The 19695-nt window shown below is 54.0% G+C and overlaps 1 protein-coding gene across 1 annotated transcript in view; it reads right to left on the bottom strand.

Moving 5' to 3' along the window:
• OTOG (otogelin) overlaps nt 1-19695 on the bottom strand; it is a 68995-nt gene that overhangs the window by 49062 nt on the left and 238 nt on the right. Inside the window, exons 2-20 of the mRNA XM_036258969.1 lie at nt 18426-18501; nt 17442-17534; nt 17120-17274; nt 16202-16320; nt 14791-14990; nt 14417-14422; nt 13900-14030; nt 13559-13665; nt 13073-13182; nt 12584-12712; nt 11621-11729; nt 11294-11340; nt 10667-10812; nt 8798-8930; nt 7363-7540; nt 5640-5764; nt 4526-4738; nt 2726-2906; nt 211-285 (exon numbers count right to left, since the gene is read on the bottom strand). Coding sequence (XP_036114862.1) covers nt 211-285; nt 2726-2906; nt 4526-4738; nt 5640-5764; nt 7363-7540; nt 8798-8930; nt 10667-10812; nt 11294-11340; nt 11621-11729; nt 12584-12712; nt 13073-13182; nt 13559-13665; nt 13900-14030; nt 14417-14422; nt 14791-14990; nt 16202-16320; nt 17120-17274; nt 17442-17534; nt 18426-18501 — 2333 coding nt within the window. The remainder of the gene's footprint in view (nt 1-210; nt 286-2725; nt 2907-4525; nt 4739-5639; nt 5765-7362; nt 7541-8797; nt 8931-10666; nt 10813-11293; nt 11341-11620; nt 11730-12583; nt 12713-13072; nt 13183-13558; nt 13666-13899; nt 14031-14416; nt 14423-14790; nt 14991-16201; nt 16321-17119; nt 17275-17441; nt 17535-18425; nt 18502-19695) is intronic.

Genomic DNA, 19695 nt, shown 5'->3' with positions numbered 1-19695 from the left:
AGGCACGAAGCCCCGTCACTGCAGGCCCTGGAGACCCCAGGTCACAGCACTCAGGTCTGCAGGGCTCAGACAGATATCCCCACTCCCTGTCCCTGACTCCCTGTGCAGAGGGTGGAGTCACTCCGTGCAAAGTTCTGCTCAGATGCACTTTCTTCAGTTAGCAACTTCATTTAGAGAGAAGACAACAGCACTGCTATGTAGGGGGCTCACCAGTGGCCCAGAGACGGGATGTCGCTGTCTCCGGGGGGATAGTCCACTCCTTGGAAGTGGCAGGAGCACTGATTCCTATAAAACCCAGGGACAGAGAAAAGTGAGCCAACTCAGGAGCTGAGACAGGGACGGACGAGGACAGGGACTCACTCCTCAGCCAGCCAGGGGCATAAGGACACACAGAGAAGTAATGGCATCTACTGTGACATGGGATGCATCTCCAGGGAGTGAGGAAGCCCGACTGGCACAGGGACAGAGGTCAGGACTAGGCCCCAGACTCGAGGCTCATCCACCGAGCTTGGACAAGATCAGCCTCACTGTCCCCGTGCACTCCCAGAGCCGATCTCATTTGGATAGAAAAACAAAGCCACACTCCTGAGCCCATGCTATGTCGGGGACAGGCCCTGTTCTCGTGTTGGTCATTCACACAGCATCTGTCCTAGTCGCTCAGGCCTGTGCCATACAGGTTGTTCCATATTTGATCACCAGGCTAGGCCCTCCAAACACGGATCCGGTAAGGCAGGGATCCCGTGCTGTCTTTCAGGTCCTCGTCGTAGGTCATCTCAGGACAAAGACTGTTTCTTCCTCACCCCCCACCCCCGCCCCCCAGCACCTGTGGGTTATAGCCAAGTGCAGGCCTTGGAGCAGAGCATTGGGGACTGGAAGGGAAGTCTGAACTCATCTAACCCCAGGGCTTCTATCACCTTCTCCTTCTCTAGCCCCCACCCCCATATAACCTACAGAGGCTCCCCTTGTTGGCAAAGCTCAATTTTATTTATTTATTTATTTATTTATTTATTTATTTATCTATTTATTTATTTATAATCCTCAACTGAAGACATTTGTGCATTCATCTTCAGATAGAGAGGGAGGAAGAGAGAGGGAGAAACATCGATGTGAGAGAGACACACTGACTGGCTGCTACCCACATGACCCCAACTGGGGCTGGGGACACACTGCAACCAAGGTACATGCCCTTAGTAGGAACTGAACCCGGGTCTCTCTGGTACGCGGGCCAATGCTCTAACTGCTGAGCCAAACCGGCCAGGGCGAGGCTTCTGTAGTTTAAAAAGGCCCCTTGCCCTGGCCGTTTTGGCTCAGCGGTTGGAGCGTCAGCCCATGGACCAGAGTCGCAGGTTCGATTCCAGTCAAGAGCACGTACCTCGGTTGTGGTTCGTCCTCTGGTCAGGGTTGTTCAGGGGCAACCAGTCAATGTGTCTCTCTCACATCGATGTTTCTCTCATTCCCTCCCACTCTATCTGAAGATAATTGAAAAATATCCTCGGGTGAAGATTAAAAAATAATAATAATAAAATTAAATAAAAAGGCCTCTGAACTTATATGCATATAAGCATAACCAATGGACATAGAGAACAATGCTGTGGAGGGGGGGATCGAGAGGAGGGTGTCAATGGCGGGGGGGGGGGGAGGGAGAAGCACCTGTAACAAAAATAAATTTAAAAAAATAAAATAAAAAGGCCTCTGAGTGCCCAGCTGGGGGGGCTCAGTGGACTGAGCATCGTCCCATGGACTGAGAGGTTCCAGTTTGATTCCTGATCAAGGCACAAGCTCCGGTTGCGGCTTCGATCCCCAGTAGGGGGCGTGCAGGAGGCAGCCGATCAATGTTTCTCTCCCACAGATGTTTCTCTCTCTCTCTCCCTTCCCCTCTCTCTGTAAAACAAATAAATAAATAAATAACATATTAAAAAAAAATAAAAAACCTCCGAGTGATTTCAATATTCCTTCAAAAAAAGCCGCTCTCCAGCCCACATCACTCAGTCGAACATGATACCATTTTACAGATGGAGAAATAGGCCTGGAGGGGACCAAGGGCCTTGCCTGTCAGCCCTGGGGTCCTGGAAGGTCACCACTTCCCGTTCTGCCTTCCAGCCACACGAAGACCCTGTCTACAGCCAGCCTCAGGGCCATCCCCTGTCCCCTGCTGGGAGCGCTTTTCCCTCGGGTCTCTGGGTTTCTGCTCAAACGTCACCCCATCGGAAAGGGCTTCCTTCCACGCTCATCTTTGGGGGCATAACAGTGACCCCTCCCACACCAAGGACTCCTATTCTCACTCCGCTGCATTTGGCTTTATAGCTCTTATCACCACCAGGCCCATCAGGCGTGTTTATCTGGTGGCTGCCCGTCTCGCCACTCGGCTGTGCACTCCCAGAGGACAGCGTTCTGTGTTGTTCACTGCTGAATGCCCAGGGCCTAGCAATGTCTGGAACACACTAGGAGTGGGGAGGTGAGAACAGAGAGACCCTCTGGGCTCCGTGGGGTTATTCTGTCTTGTGGGGAAGCTGGGCTGGAGTGCCTGAAGAGCCAGAGCTGAGGAGAGAGGCCTGGAGGGGGTTCAGAGGGGGAGCCCACCTGCCCCCCTGACCCGCCAAAGTCTGCCCTGTGACTGTGAGATGAAGTAGGGCCATGAGAGGTCCAGGCAGGCTCCCCAGTCTCAGATGCCCTGGAGACCCCTGGCCTCCTCCCCGACTGACAGATGTCAAGCCAACTTGCTCACCTGGGGACACAGAGGTCAGCCTGGGTGTCCAGATAGGCATCCGGTGGGCAGGCACAGCCTTCCACACACTCATCCTCACTGAGGTCACCACCACAGGCCTCAGGGCCAGCCAGGTCCTGGCAGGTTTGTCCACATGGGGCCACACAGGGGCTATACTCCTTGGTGGCCTCACAGGACAGCGCTGTAATAAAAAATGGAACTGAGTTTTGTCTCCTTTGTACCCACAACTGTGTAGGGTGGAGTCATCATCCTGATGAGAACTGAGAACCAGAGAAGTTAAGACACTCACCCAAGGTCACACAGCAGGTGGAATTCAAACCCAGTCTGACTCCAGAGTCCCACGGCCTCCCACTGACCAGAATGGCAGAGCGGCAGAGCTGAGCCCCACCCAAGTTCAGCCTGGACCCTGCCATTGGTGTTTCTAGTTCTTTGCAGGGCGTTCCACTCAGGTAATGATATTGGGGGAGGGGTGGAAATCACTGTCCCCTGACAGCCACATACCCACCCCACCACTCACACTAAACACACACACATGCACGGGTGTGTAAATGCACACACATTTCTGCCCCTCTCATTTCCACTCTTGTAACACGCTTGGGCTTTGAAGACCAACCGTGCCCCCTCTGCAGCCTCTCGCCCACACTGCCTTTGTCTAGACTGCCCTCTCTTTATCTGACCACTGTCCCACCTCGCGGGGGTCCCCACCCTGTCAGGGCAAGTAGGTCATGGAGACTGTCAAGCTCAGTTGTTCTCTCCAAGGCTGTGCACCAAAGTCACCTGGGAGTTTTTAAAAATTCTCCCCTGGCAGATACATTGTTTTCCTTTATTTTTTTTAATCTTCACCTGAGGACATTCTTTCCATTTTTTGTTCAGATAGAGTGGGAGGGAGAGCGAGGGAGAGAGAGAGAGAAAAACATCGATGTGAAAGGGACACATCGAGTGGTTGCCACCCGCACGACCCAACCAGGGCCGGGGACAAACTGCAACCGAGGTACGCGCCCTTAGCAGGAACCGAACCCGGGTCTCTCTGGACCGCAGGCCGACGCTCTAACCGCTGAGCCAAACCAGCCAGGGCAGATACATTGTTTTTATTGATACTGAATGTGGCCCAGATAGGTGCATTTTTAAAAAGTTCCCATGGTGAGTCTAATGTGCCCCAGTGTTAAAAAGCACTGGTCCTATCCAATCACCTCTGAAAATACCTGGCTCAGAGAGGGCACGGCCTTGCCAGGGACACACAGCAATCACCTACAGGGCTGGAATAGTACTCGGGCCTCCTGACTCCCAGTGCTGTCACCTGTTCTTCAACAAACATTCTCCTAAAGCTCACTGAGGGTGGGGCCCGTGCTGGGGCTGGGGGCACAGAGACAACTGAGACATGGGGAGTGTGTGGCCAGGGTGAGGGTACAGTGGGTAGGGGCAGCCCATGCCCACTGAGCCGCACGTGCGCCTAGGGGCCCAAAGCCAGTGGTCTCGAGAAAGCTCGCTCTGGCTCTGACCAGAGAGGTGGCCATGCAGGTGCTGAGAAGTGCGTGGATTTGGGTTCAACAGAACTGACAGGACCTGGAGGTGCGGGTAAGACAGGAACCATGTATCCCATGTCCCAGGTGTCAGGCCTGGGTGACCAGGGGGACGGGGCAAAAATGGAGAGCAGGAGAAGCAGTTTGTGAGGCCGAGATGTTAGGCTGAGGAGACTGTGGGACATCCCAGTGGAGAGTTTGGGGGCAGGTGGACACTCAGGTCTGCAGCTCACATTTCCCCAGCCCCCTTCACGTGGGCACACAAGTGTGGGGCACTCACCACAGTCTGGCAGGTGGGTGCGGAAGTCGACAGGGAGCCCGTGCCGCCGGCACAGGTGGGCATAGTGGGCCAGTGCGGCACACAGGCAGGGCTGCCCACAGCGGCAGGCGTCCCGACGGCACTGCTCAAAGTAGGGCACGGGGCTCAGATACAGGGAGCAGGGTGCAAACAGCTCCTCCGTGAGCACACTGCAGGACTGCACCGCGTAGGAGGCTGGGGACAGGGAGCACAGGGCACGGGGCCAGGGGCTGGTGTGCCTGGTGCCCAGGCCCAGCCCCTTCCTTCCTCCCCACAGCTCAGGGTGTGTGTGTGTGTGTGTGTGTGTGTGTGTGCCTGTGTACATATCTGGTTGGGAATGTGTGAGTATGGTTTAGTGAGTTTGGATGTGAACATGTGGCTGGTCATGTGCATGAGTATAAATAACTGTAAAGGAGTATGTGTTGTGTGTATATACATGTCACACATATGTACATGCATTTGTGCAATGCATCCCACCAGGCATGAATCCACATGCTGGAAGGAGTCAGAGGAGTGAACGAAACAGACAAAATCTCTGCCCTGGTGGAATGTACATTCCGATCAGAGAAGACCACCACTAAACAATTCCCATAGAAAAGTAGAAGGAGAAGACTAAGGAGAGAGAAGGCCAGGGAGGTAGTCATCTTCTCTGTGGGAAGATGATGTTTGAGCAAAAACTTGAAAGAGGTGAGAAATGTGTTGACAGAGGGAAGAGTGTTCCAGGGGGAGGGAACAGCGACGGCAAAGGCCTGGAGAGGACAGCAGACCTGGTTGTGCAGGGGACATCAAGGAGGCCCGTGGGGTGGAGAGGGTGGAGGGCAGGGAAGAAGGAGGTGAGATAAGGGGGTGGGCAGAGGGTATAGGGCCTGGGGGGCCACTATGAGGGCTTGGGGTTTTGCTCTGAGACTGGGGAGCCAGTACAAATGTATGTGAACCTGACAGTGTTAGAACGTGAAGCCTCCTGTCTGCCAAACCCTCACGTGAAGGGAACCCCGGTTTCTTAGTACTCCTGCCCAATTTCACCAGCATCCTCATGCTGAGTTCCCATCTCCTCTCCCTCAAACCAGTCCCCATTCCCCTTCTCCCCCCATCTCACCAGCTTGCAGGTGCACATCACAGGGGTCCAGTGGGGAGCCAGGGACCAGCGGGGAGCAGGCAGACAATGTTTTCCAAGAATTGCCAAAGAGTTGTGGGGTGCTCTCGGGCATGCCCACCGGGGACCTGCAGCCATGACATAGCCACACTCACACATCTGCCCGTGTGGACCCAGGTGAACATCCAGCATATACCCAGGTAAGCACCCACCTGACCATGTACACACACACACAAACCAAGCATGAGCACACGCAGTAAGGGGTACAAATGGACCTCCCCAAACCGGGACACCATAGGCCCATGTATACCACTTGCACACACCTTTCACACACATAGCACAGATACATGCCAGACACGTGACCAGCCAACAGGGTCTCCACAACTACATTCAAACACAATTATGGCTGTGTGTGCGTGCACACGCACATCACAGTCAACAAGTTCCAAAGGGACTCAAAATGGGAGTGGGGCCACTCCCTGTCCTCACCACCCACCTCAGCTCTTCATGTCAGAAAGAGAGAAACAGGAACATATGAACCAAACTTCTTCCTCCCTTCCCTGTGGGCAGTTCCTGGAAACTCCTCTGCCCTCCCCTTCTCTCTGGGTCGGAGGTAGTCACACGCGGGGCAATGAAGAGAGCAGGGGGGAGACGCATGTTTTCTAAACATCACCAGCCTCCAAGAGTCACCAAAACCCGGTGTAGAATGAAGAGAGCTCTCGGTGTCCACAAGGGGCAGGCTTTGCCCACATTACCATCCAGGACAGAGAGAGTACTCGGTTACCTGGAGTTCACATTTAGGACGGTGGCAAGCAGCCCACACAGCAAACCAAGGTCTGCCCCCACCATCTGGCCAGCTGCCCTAACATCAGCCCACCAGGCAAGACAGAGAGAATGCTGCATTTGCAAGTGTGCGGACATTGAAAAGCTCTCAGCTTTTTCTTGTACTGGTTTTCCCCAGCAAATCTGAATTCTTATATCTGGCTGGAGGAAGCCCCTCGTGTTTCCTTCCGCATTGCCAAATGCATGTACTCAGAACCTCCATCTTCAAGATCGACCCTCTTTCTTGTTTCTGGAAGGCCTGACTCCTGTCCCCTCCCAAGTTCCTAAACTGTGCCTATGCCGAGTCTTTCTCTGGACTCTCAGTCAGTCTGGGGAAACAGCCCTCCCTGAATATTGGGAGGCTCTCAGGGTGGGAACCCCAAGCACCAGGCAGTGAAGTTAAAGGGTTAGACTGGCCTGGTGGGACAGAAAGCAGGAATTTGGGCATCACTGGCCCACTGGGGACTTACACTCATCTGAAGGTGTTCACAGTCAATTACAGCAAACAACCATGAGCCAACTCAAATCCCGACTTGGGTCTACTAATTGTAAGACTTCCCCACAAAAAAGTATTTCTCAAAGTATGGTTCATAGACCTCATATACTAGAATCTCAGTGGTGCTTATTAAAAGTGAGATTCTCAGGCCCCAACTTAAAGCAGATTCTTAAGGAGGGGAACCCAGCAATCCACATATTGACAAGCTCTGCAGGTGCGTCTTCTGCATAGAGAAGACTAAATCACTGCCTTAAAGAAACATACCTAAATGTAAATGTAGAGAAATAAATGATTAATAGTGAATGTCAGGCACAGCGTGGGCCCATGGGATTTTGGGAGATGAGGATATCCGGCCTTACAGGGGGGCCCCCTCCTCCCTCCTTCCTGTTCCAGGGCAGGGCCACGTACAGAAAGTCATCTTGCGTGTTGCCATTGAAGGTGCCGCAGAGGCCCACCGTGTCCTCCACCCACCGCTGGTCCACCTGCAGGTAGAGCCGCAGGCCTTGGCGATCGTACAGCACTCGCACGCCCACGTGGGTCCTCACCTGCAGGAACTCGGAGGACAGCCTCCGGATCTCAAAGGCGTCTGGGCACAGAACCAGAGAGGGATGTCAGAAGTTGGGCCAATATGCACCCCACCCGCCGCCACCACTCGAGTGGCACCCTCCGGCCACCATACCCAGCCATCTTCATACACATTGAAGTCATGTCAAGGAATTGGTTTGGGGGGCCTTGAGGAAATCCTGTTCCATGATGAAATCAGGACCCAGGCGTAACCTACGGTGGCAGCCCCAGCTGAGAAATTTCTTTTAGCTTTAAGTGCTATTAAAACATTGCCTCCCGCCCTGGCCAGTTTGGCTCAGAGGTTAGAGTGTCGGCCTGCGGTCCAGAGAGACCCGGGTTCGGTTCCTGCTAAGGGCATGTGCCTCAGTTGCAGTTTGTCCCCGATCCTGGTTGGGTCGTGCGGGTGGCAGCCACTCGATGTGTCCCTTTCACATCGATGTTTCTATCTCTATCTCTCTCTTCCTCTCTTTCCCTTCTGCTCTATCTGAACAAAAAATGAAAATATATCCTCGGGTGAGGATAAAAAAACAAACAAACAAAACTTCGCCTCCCTAAGGAACTGGTATGTTTCCATCTCTAGCCAAGGGGAATTCTGTAACTGCCCATTCTTTTCACAATGGCCACTAGGAAGCTCACAATATGACTTTAGATTCATTGGGAGGGAAAAGGTGGGACATCTGTAATACTTCCAACAGTAAAGATAAAATTTAAATAATAGGTAATAAATAATAAATAATAATGGAGAAATACTTTCTTAGACCAAAAGAAAAAAAAATCGTAGCAATTTTACATTTTAGATGCAATTGTAGTGAATTTTATACCCTCTGTGGTTTGTAGTTCTTTGGCCTCTATCCCCCTGTGTGCCCACTCCTCTCAATCTTGAGCCTCTATTCTATGTTTTTCCGTTTGAATTTTTTCTGGTGCTATTTTATTTCTTAACAGTTTTTCCATTTTTGTTAGATGCGCTTCCTATGAGCTACCATGAATCCTCTGTGGAATCGGACAGAATAATAAGTCATCAGTAAACAAACTATGAGAATGGGGTGGAAAACAGCTCCATCCATGCCCTGATGTTAGGAGAAGCCATCATACTGCTATTAAGCCTGTCATATTGGGATGGGGACAAAGATCATTTTACGAGTCCAGAGTCCATGTTCCTGGGACCAAGGTGCCCCCCTGGCCTGATTCACCCAGTGTCAGAATTGGAGCTTTTGGCCAGAGGAGCCTGAAAGAAGCTGGGCAGCCAGCTCCCTGCCAGCTCTCATCACCACAGCCGTACCATCTGTGTAGGGTGGGGTGACCTTGTACTGGTCGAACAGAAGGACATCCCCCGCTTGGGTCAGGGTCACCTGTCTCCGAGGGTCCTGGTGCAGAATCACTGACACCGACTGGACACAGACTCCATCCTGGTTCTGGAGAGATAGAAAGGCAAATGGGGCAGAATGAGTCTGTCTGTCCTGCTGGTCCCAACAGAACTCTCCAGGAGCAGAGATTCGAGTGCAGTTTGAGGCCAGGGGCAGGTTTCTCATGGTGACAGAGCTCAAAAGGACATTATAGGTCCTCAAACCAAATGCCTTCATCTAGGGAATGGGAAGGCAGAGGCTCAGGTTGGAGGTTAGTGGCAGAGCTAAGATAGTGCAAATAAATACTCTAGTCAACACTCAGGCTGTCTGTGACACCAAGCAGAGATGGACCCTGGAGGGCCCAAAATCTAGCCCCAGAAGCCCTGGCCTCCCCACTCGACTGCAAGCCAGGACTCAATTTCATCCTTGTACGGTTGTTTATAAAGTTCTTTCCATGTGCACATCCTGCAAAGCATCGAGCTTTGCTCAGAGGTAGGCAGGAAATGAGCTAACGTTCTCGGCCTCAGGTTCTCGCCTCTAAAATGGGTAGTGCCGTTGGTCCTTCTCTTGCCCAGAGAGACATGGACACAGTCATACAGTGATGAACTTGACGGATATGGTCCCTGCCCTTGTGAAGTGTACGTATTTGTGTGGGACACAGACATTACATAAGGAATACAAAGTTGATTATTTAATCGTCATTGTGATCAGAGCTGCAAACACACACGTGGGAAAGAACATAGCGAAGGAACCAGGCTTAATCTGCAGAGGCAGGAAAGGCTATCCAGGAAATGACAATAATAATAATGTAAAAATAATCATTACAATAGTAAAACTCTTAATACTACAACTTATAAGAATAGTAACAACTAACTTTAATATAAAGTTTCAATGTTCTGGCACTGTTCTAATCTTTTTTTTCATTTATTCATTTAATCCTCATAGCGATCCTATTCAGTGAAGTTTTGCAGATCAGAAAGCTGAGGCCCAGGGGGAAAGTCACATATGAGCTGAGGTCTGAAGCATGCATAAGTTAGTTGGGCAAAAGGAGGAGGGGAGGAGGGAGACATCCAGGCAGAGAGAGTAGCCTGAACAAAGACCCCAGACACGGGAAGGCATTTAAATCATTCAAGGACATAAAGGAAGACTAGAGAGGCAGAGCCCACTGGGCAAAGTATTTTAGAATAAAGTTCAAGTGGTAGGCAGGGGCCAGTTTAGGCAGAGCTGACACAGCTCAGGGATCACCTCCACCAGGACGCTTTTCTTGATCCACCCCCTCCTGATGCCCAGGTAAAATAGCTACAAGAAAAAGTTCCCCCATGGAGATCTACCCTATACTCTCCACATTGTCATAGCTCCTATAACAGTGTGGGTTATGGGGTCTCTTTTCTGTCTCACCCACCAGGAAGGCAGAGGCAGGTTTAATTCATTCCAGTCTCCAAAACCTAACACAGCTTTGGGCCCAAGTAGATGTTCAGTATTTGCTGACCGCATGAATGAATGCATGCATGCATAAGCACAGTGGTGTTGAAGATACAATCCAAGGACGCAGAGAAGATTAAGTTGAATTAGAGCCATGTTACAGATTTTTTTTTTTTAAACATTGAGACCCAAGAACAGGAAGTGACTCTCAGATGTTCTAGAGGCAGAACCCAGTGTCCTGCCTCCAGCTCTACCCAAGAACAATAGACAGGTTAAGTGGGCTGTAGAAAGACCTGGGGCCCTGCCCTAAATTCCCCAGCCTCTCCAGGGGACACAGGGCAGGAGTGGCTAGCTGGATTGTGTCTGGGGTCCCCAGCCCTTACCAGGCCACATGGGGCATTCTGCAGTGTCACTGTGAAGGTGCCTGAGGATCGGCTCTTGGCCAGGATGTACTGACACGTGGCAGGGAACGTGTACCGGCGGCCGTCAAAGGTGGTGAAGTGGATGTCGCCAGTCACTGAACACTCGGCTGAGGGGCAGAGAAAGGTGGCTGATCCATGGGAGCTGCCACATGGGGACAGCCTCTGCCCTGCAGGCTCTCAGCACCAGGAGGAGCTAGCACCCTGTCCTTAGGAATCGGGCAGTGTCTGGAGCCTTGGCCTGCCCTGTAAGAGCCCTGGTCACTGGTGAGCCACAGACCTGCCCCGGGCAACTCTGACAGGAGACCAGGATTTGAGCTTGAAGACCAATTCTGGCCCAAGCCCCTCAAGCTCAGGAAGGTCCTTAGACATATAGAGCTTCATGAAAAACGGCCCCTGAAGGGATGGAGCAATTGCTTAATCAAGCAAAGCAGCTCTAAGGAAACACAGGGAGGGTGGTTGCATGCAAAAACTGACACCCCCCAATCCACCACCCTAGCCCCAACAGCAGGCCTGGCTCCTGGCGCGTCCCTGCCCCAAAGCTGTGAGACTAGAGGAAGGAGGCAGAGCCCAGGGCGGGGTCAGGTGTACCTGGGCAGACAGATGTGCTGCACACCCACTTGCCGGCCGTGCAGGTGCTGAAACACAGAGAGCGAAAGGAAAAGGCAGGGGCTCGCCCTTCCGGGCCGGGAAGAGATGCTGGAGGATGGCAGGGTCCACAGAGCTCCTGCCCCAGCCCTCAGTCTTCCCATCTCTGAAATGAATAGTGGAGATTCCGCCCACAGATTAGATCTAATGACTCGGAGATGCTAAGTGAGTGCCCCCAAGTCATCAGGGCTCCCAGACCCCAGATGGGCAGCCCTGATGAGAAGCCCTGGAATGGGCCACCTCGTCCAACCCCCGGTAGTGGACACGGACCAGGCATTGCAGTCTTCTTTCACCACAGAGCCAGTTGGGTACAGGGTCCCATGGAACTCACAGGGACAGTCAGCTGGTGCCACACAGCCCCCATCCTCGAAGATCAGCCCTAGGGTGACAGCAAGGCTCACTTAGCGCACCTCCGCTCCTGTTCCCACACCTTCGTGGCTCCCCAGGGCCTGTGATAAGGATTCCCACATCCAAGCTCTTGCACCACCGAGCCCACTTTCAGACTTCCTCCTGTATAAACCTTGGCTCAGGCCAGACCTGAACCCCCTCTGAGCAAATAATCCCTCCTCCAGAACTTTTCTCAGAGACCACCCACCCCAAACAACCTGCATACAGTCTAGCTTCTCCTCTCCACCTCTCAAAAACTTATCACTGTATCTAGAACCAGCATTGGTACCACTTCCTCCAGGAAGCCTTCCCTGACAATCTTTCCCACCACCGAATTCCTATATCTCTTTTTGTGTGAATCCCTTGAGCTGGCCTTCACTACCTGTGCCTTAGAGTGGATTCATATGTGTGTCTTACCATTGCCGTCCGATTCTGATCCCTAAAGTCAAAGGCGTATCTATATTTTTATCCCACCCTCTTCCTGGCGAGTGACCAGCACACTACAGATGTGCTGTAGTTATACGCCGTGAAAACAGTATGTGGATAAATGTTGAAACAAATGTATGTGTAATAAATGAATAAATGAATGAATGAATGAATGAATGACTTGTCCTCATCTACACACCTTAAAAATTTCAGACCCAACGAAATGAAATACCCTGATGAACCTCTCAAGAGCCGCAGTCCCACCCCCACCCTCACCTCCCTTAACCCATTCACTCATTTATTCACTTATTCATTGTTTGCTCCTTCCTTCATTCATTCCACAATCAGGCATCCTCTGAGTCCCTGCTTCAAGCTCCTGGGTGCCAGGCCAGGTCAGACACCCACTCCACCCCAGCATACCATCGGGGCAGTAGCAGCCGTCCACACAGGCGATCTCGCTGTCCACGCAGGCCGCCCGGGGCTGGCAAGAGGTGGGGCAGCAGGCGATGCACTCATTGTAGGTAAAGGCCTTCTCCTTACAGTGCACGGCTTGGGAGGAAGCGAGCAGTATGGTCTGCCAGCTCCTTGCTGGCCCAGCTCTGCCAAGACCCACCCAAGTCCCTACCCACGGCCCTGGGGCAGCGGTGGCAGGGTATTTTCTCCTGATCCCTTAACCCCAATGGGAACACTGGAGAACCACCCTCATCTCACTCTGTGGCCCTAGACTAGTCCGTCCCGCTCTGAGCCTGTTTCCCATCTGTCTGATGAGAATGGGATCTCAGGGCTTAAAGCTCTCACTGTACTTCTGAGCAGGACAGGACACTGAGCTGAGGCCTGGGAATGCCATCCACAACCCGAGGACAGAGCTTGTCTGAACCCCCTCCTTGCCCACCACCAGGCTGCACCTACTGCATTGCCGGAGCTGGGTCCTCCAGCCCTGCAGGGGCCGCCCAGCCTGGGCACATGCCCGGGCATACTCCGCCAGTGCCCGGCACCAGGTGGCTTCATCACCCACTGATCTGTGCAGGAAAATTGAGGGTAATATTGGAGCAGAGCTCAATCTGTCACCAGCCCTGCAGCATTCTATAGAGACTGCCAGGGCTCAGGGAACCCCTGCTCTCCACACTCAACTGGAAAGGAACAGGGAGGGCATCTAGGTGTGCAGAACCCTAGACTGGAGGCAGGACACTGAGGGGGTCAGGCCCCATTTCTGAGTCTCAGTGGATGGAGAAGCTCTGTCCCATCTTTGCAGATAGGAATTTCAGAGCTGTGGGAAGCATATCTGTCAGTGCTGAAGATTGTCCGGCTCAGGGACCCGCGTGCTGAGCCCCTCCCCAATAATGGGAGGGATCTCCCACCACCCAATACCACCCCCAGTCCTGGCTTCCCACTCACTGGCAGAGATCGCTGGTACAGCTGGCTGCAAAGGGCAGAGGGCTGACGTAGGCGTGGCAGGCGTCAAAGGGGGGCCTCAGCAGCACCTCACACCGGTCATACACACTCTGGGGCAAGGGCCAGGAGCTGGAGCTGGGGGCCAGCAGGGCCATGCACAGCCCTCTGACTTCACCAGCCCCACGTGGAACCCCAACTTAGGCCCAGGGGAGGGGCCCATGGGCACCAACAAGCCTGGGCACCTACAGCCAGTGATTTTTCAAGAGGGAGATGGGAAACCAACTTAAGCCAGGCACTAGGGTGGAGGTAAGGAGCCAGGGTGGGGACCTCCCCAGGGTCCCTACCTGCATGGTTCCCAGGCTCTGCTGCAGGCACGGTGGGCGAGGCAGAGAGGAGGTTGTGGGCCCTGGAGGCTGGTTGGGGGCCTGCTCCTGCCAGCTGTGTACAAACTCAGCCACATCGTCCGTCAGCTTCCCTGTGGGGGCGGGGGGCAGCGTGACCACATGGGGGCAGGTGCAGGAGAAACAGAGGGCTCTGCAGGAGGGCAGGTGGAGCTGAGGAGATGGGCACGGAGTTGAAGATTCCAGCCTCCTGAGCTCCCATCTCAATCTGCGTTCCCAGGGGAGCCACTCTCCCGAGGAAGCTGTTCGGTGATAATGGTCAAGAATGCTCAAGAACCGCAGTGAGTCCCTTCTGCTCCACATCGGGCGGCAACACCATGCACTGGACAAGGAGCCTCCGTTTCTCCTCATAGGGCAAATAATGCCCCCATGAGATTACCTCATGGACTATATGGGATGACACATATAAAGTGTTCAACAGATCCTGGGAGCTCAGGGGTGTCACTGCCCCTCCTCGGGCCAGAGCCTCCACGATTTGGCCTTGCCCCCTTCACTTTCACTCTTACTGCTCCTCCTTAGGGATCTTCAGCTCCAGTGGGCCCTTCCTCTGGCCCTCCGTCCCCGCCCCTCCACCACACGCCTCGCAGGGTCAGGCCCACCCAGCAGAGTGCCCGTGGCCTCTCATACAACCTAGTAGGAATTCTCATTATGACTATTTTACAGATGAGGAAACTGAGGTCGAGTAGTTATGAACACGCCAGAGGTCGCATGTTTGGTAAGAAGGGGCCCCTGGCCTCCCCCTAGTCTGTAGTGTCATGACCCAGGGTGCGTTCCAGGCAGACCTGTCCTCCACCAGAACCCACCGGAGGCCCCCATCCTGCACCTCACCGTAACTGGTCACCAGGTCGTCCTGGGGGTCGGCATTGTTGTTCCCACACAGCCCGTGGGTCCAGCCCAGGAACTCGGGGCTCATCTTGATGTAGACAGCGGAGGCCCCATCCCACGCCAGCGTGAAGGCGGACTGATGCCGCACCAGGACGTAGCCCGCAAGCCTCTGCAGGTGCACACTCCCCACCACATGTGGCAGCTGGACCCTGTAAGGCACAGCCCAGGGCTTCAAGGTGCTTACACCACCTCCACTAGTCCAGTCCCTTCACCAAGGACCCACCGTCCCTCCCTGCAGGACCCATCATGTACACAGCGCCTGCCTCTCCGCATGGCCCTGCTGCCATGAGACCCGGGCCCCTCCCTCCCGCCTCCTCGGGAGCCTGGAAGTCCACCACGACAGAAAGGTTCTTTTGTCTCTAGAGTTTTAAAATGTCTTTTTAAAACTGCAATTTCCTTGGCAGGGATAAACCTTAGAGGGACTGACTGCTAGCCCCTCTAAGACAGTATAAGCAGACAGCGACTTTGCTCATTATTTTGGTGTGGATGAGAAAGGAGTGGGGAAAGCAAAAGCCGAGGGAGCAGGCGAATGGAGAGTGTAAGAGGAGATGCAGGGAGCACAATCCCCCGTTTTCCTGCTATAGTGTCTCCTAGACAATCTGGATGTGGCAACTTGCAATCCACCTGAAAAGCGGGAAAGGAAAACAAAGGAAGTGTCTAACCAATCAAACTGGTACCAAAGATCCATAACGCAACCCTTTAATCTCAGGAGAAACTCCTGGGCCTTGCATTTTATACTCAGCCCCAGAAAGCCTGGTTACCCAGTTTCCAGATCCGAAGCCGGAAATGAGGAAGAAGGGTCACTGCAGGAGACCCCCACCTCTCCTTCAGCAGCAAAGTGACAGCAGACAGCAAGGGAAGGACAGTGTGACAGTTTCAGAAAGAACCGCAATCCATGTAGTGTGGAAACAGAGTCCTCATTTCTTGTGTGGTCCTGATGTCCCAGAAAAATGACGTTCAAAATGACCCTACGTCATCGGGAAAGGGTGAAAGTGAAAGTGTGCTGCTTCTGCTCTGAGGAGGCTTGAACTGTGTATTATCCGTTCAGGCATGGGTGGGAAGTAAGCACGCGTTAGCAGTACACGCGCGGCTCTCCGGAAGATCGCTGTTGCCTGAAAACCCGTCGTCTGGAAACCCACAGGGCCTGAGACTTTCAGGAAATCACGAGGGACTCATCCCTCTGCAAACCCAGCTGGCTAGAACCCAGCTGGCTCCCAGTATGTTCCTGCCCTAATAGTGGAGATACTGCTGCTTGTCCCCAGAAAACCATTTCCTTTGGGCCTGAGAACACGTGCTCACCCATCCCCCACCAGCACTGTGCAGGAGTAGGGGAGGTCAGGGCAGAAGGTGTTCTGGTTACCTCACTCCTCCGTGGGTGACCTCCTTGGCCAGACGGAGCTCCTGCTCACCCGCCAAGAAGAGGCTGACAGACCTGGAGCAGGTGTAGGGGGAGGAGCCGCACTGCTGGTCGTTGTGCACCTGATTGGGGGTTCAGAGGCCAGAGTGCAGGGTTCCTGCTGGGGACTTCAGTTCTGGGCCCAGTGGCCCCCTGTTGAGCTTCTGCTAAATGCTGACCACCTGCCCACTGCAGGCCAGGCACCTGTCCTCTGTGACCTCTCCCAGTCCCCACAGCACAGGGAGGTCAGAGCTATGATCGTCTGAATTTCAGAGAGGAGGCAACTGGTGCTCAGAGGGGTGAAGTGACGGAGGTCACACACAGCCAGGATCCTAACCCAGGTCTGCTGGCTCAAGTTCCAGGGCTCCTTCAGTATATTGTGCTGTCTCCCCACTTCTGGACTCTGTTTATCCATTCAGGCTACCCCATCAGGCTGAAAGCCAAGGGTATACATGCATACCATCTCACATGCACACAGAATGAACACACACACCTCATTATCTACTCACAAGGTACTCTCAGGGCACACACTATAAACACACACTTCTACCACAACCCGGCGAGTACTCTAGCCCTCCCCTGCACAAGGTCATTCCTGTGCTGCCTGTCAGATACACATCCCCTCTGCCCCTGCTCAGACAGAACCCATAGCTCCGAGGCCATAGGAACCGAGGGGTGGGGGAGGGGTGGGGAAGTCATGAAACTCTCTGATGTGTAACATCCCCAGGCAGAGAGGGCAGGATTGGTCAAGGTCCCCAGCCCGCCCACCCAGGGCATGGCCCCAGGCATCCTCTTGGCAGGTCCATGCCTGAGACAGAAGGGTCTCTAGCCTCCAGGGCCCAGTGGCGCCTCGCTAGACAGGAAGGGCAAGGGAGGCCTCACCTGGACAGAGAAGGTCTGTCCCTCAGGCTCATGGCACCCAACCAGTGTGTAGCTGCCCTTCCCAGAGAGGTAGTAGTAGAGGCCATCAAATGTCTCCACGTGGTGCTGTCCCCATGCCCGGCAGATGCTGTCCCTCTCAGGGCCAGCATTGTACACTGAATCAAGAAAAGAGAACCTCTCTATGTAGCTGCAGTGGGCATCAAGTCAAAGACTGGTGGGTTCCAGCCCTGTTAGGGTCACCCCATTCACCATGCAGACCAGGATCCCCATACTTTCCGTGTACCCGTGGCCCCTCCCAGGGTGGGAGGAAGCCCAGACCCACCCATCTGGCAGCGCGGCCCAGTGGCATTGAAGCGTCTGCAGTCACAGAAGGCTGGGTGCACACACTCGCCCCCGTTGAAGCAGGAGAACAAGTCTGCAAGGGAGACACATGGAAGGTACCTCCCCATTGAGCCGAGACTGGCGTGACTTGGGGATAAAGCACCTCCCTCATGCCAGGGCCCCAAACCCCAGCCCTCCCAGAGCTACATGGAACTCAAATACTCATCCCAGGCAGCCCCAACATTCCTCAGTAGCTAGCCGTAATGGAGGCACAACCTGGGTGCCTCAGACTGCTGCCAAGCCCCTTCCCTGGCAGGCAGGGGGGGTGGAGTACCTGCCTTCAGTATGTACCAAATGGCCCCCAGGCCAGCCCCATCTGGGTCATCAGCTCCTGCAGCTAAAAGTTCCTGGCCCCCAGGCAAGGCAGGCAAAACTGAGATTATGGAGCACATATGGTGAGCACCCTGAGATCTTCAGGTACTGCTCTTCCTCACTGCACAGAGGCCACCGCATGACCAGGGGAGGGGAGAGGCCACAGAGGACAAGACGATAAAGCAGAGCAGTGTGGTGAGGAAAGGAGCCATGATGTAAGAGGAGGGACCATGGATACAGGACAGGTGAGGCCACGGACAAAGGACAAGTGAGGGGAGAGGCCAGGGACATGGGACAGGATGAAGGGCAACGCCACAGAAACGGTGGAGAGGAAGCAGCGACTGCACAAGGAAGCACCAACTCACTGGAGTCAGACGGTGTGGAAATGAGAGGCCACAAGGCCATGGCCATAAGAACAGAACACTAGACAGGAGCTCCTCAGCCAGGGAGGAGAGCACAGAGTGGGGCGAGGGCTGGGGAAGGTGGAAAGAAAGCCCACTCAGGGTAAAGAGGTCAAAGAGGCCCCGAGGGAAGCCCGACTGGCCCTCACAGGCCTCTCTGCCAGCGGGGCCTCCCACACACGCCCACGGACCACAGGGAGGCGACCACTTACAAGACGGTGCGCATTTGGCCCTATGGAGCCGCCTTTCCCAGGAAGACATGGCCAAGGAGTCCAGGGCTTCAGCCTCCTTTTAAAAATGGAAGAGAATGTGATGGAGGGCAGCCTTGCTGGAGGTCACAGCCCTTTCTGTCCATCACCTGGAGGCCCCTGCTCTCTGAGCCCCCGCCGCCTCACCTCCCCAGGCCCATCTCGGACAGGTGTGGGAAGGAGAGTTTTCAGGCCTGCCAAAAGCCCAGAGAAAAAGGGCTTTTATTTTACCCTCCAGAGCGTCATCTCACACCCACGCCCCTCCACACTCCAATATCCAGCCTGCCCCCCTCCCCGCTCCAGTAAACCTCTGTGTCTCCACAGCCCAACACAAAACCCCCTTGTCTGGAGAACAAACATGTACCTCCACAGAAACCACATGAGGCAGAGCGAAGCCCCCCTCACCCCAGGTCGGGAGAACATCTCACCCTACCCCTCACCCAGCCTTCCTTTGGGGATCTTCCAACAACAGCAAAAACAGTGCCTCCCTGGTCACCACCCACCATCCTCAGAACTCAGCTCCGGGTCAGGACTCTCCCTCATACCACAACTCTGAGGACACAGGCAAAGCAAAGCTACTGATGCAGGAATTTGAGACACTGTTTCCTGTTATAAATGATGCTCCCAGACCTGATCCCTAAGGTGCATGAGGTGAGGCTTGAGACACTTGGGGGACCTGGCTGTGGTGGACTGGATCTGTACCATGTCTGTGGTTGTAGGAAGGAGACAAGTGCAGATCAGAATTAGAAAGACAACCTGAGTCACCTGATCCAGAGCCCAGAGAAATTTGGCAAAGGAAGAAAACAAACCAGCATCTCTCCGGAAAGCACGGAGGACGCTGAGGGTGGCAACAGGGAGTGGTCAAGACTCAGAGGATGGTAGCTCAGGGCTCTGCTCCTCAACCATCCCTTCTTTGCAAATCCCACCAGGTGGCCCAGTTTTTCTCCCCTCTCGGGGCAGCTTTGCTGGGCCACTGCTCAGGGTATGGAGAGGGGCCTCTGAAAAGGTTTAGGGCCTTGCAGGCCAGGCAGGGAAAAGAGAACGCCACTCTCCTAACCCCGCATCTTCCCACTTTTCACCAGGGGAGCGAGAGCTCAGCTGTCTCCTAATAGCACCTTGGTGCCCTCCCCCTACTAAAAGATGACGATAGATAGATAGATAGATAGATAGATAGATAGATAGATAGACAGACAACTAGATAACTGAGCTGGCTGCAGGGCCCTAAGAGATTAGG

The sequence above is a fragment of the Molossus molossus genome, unplaced genomic scaffold (genome assembly GCF_014108415.1).
Source record: "Molossus molossus isolate mMolMol1 unplaced genomic scaffold, mMolMol1.p scaffold_m16_p_13, whole genome shotgun sequence".
Classification (NCBI taxonomy): domain Eukaryota; kingdom Metazoa; phylum Chordata; class Mammalia; order Chiroptera; family Molossidae; genus Molossus; species Molossus molossus.
The sequence above is the reverse complement of the archived record's forward strand: the minus strand, read 5'-3'. Positions and strand labels throughout refer to the sequence as shown.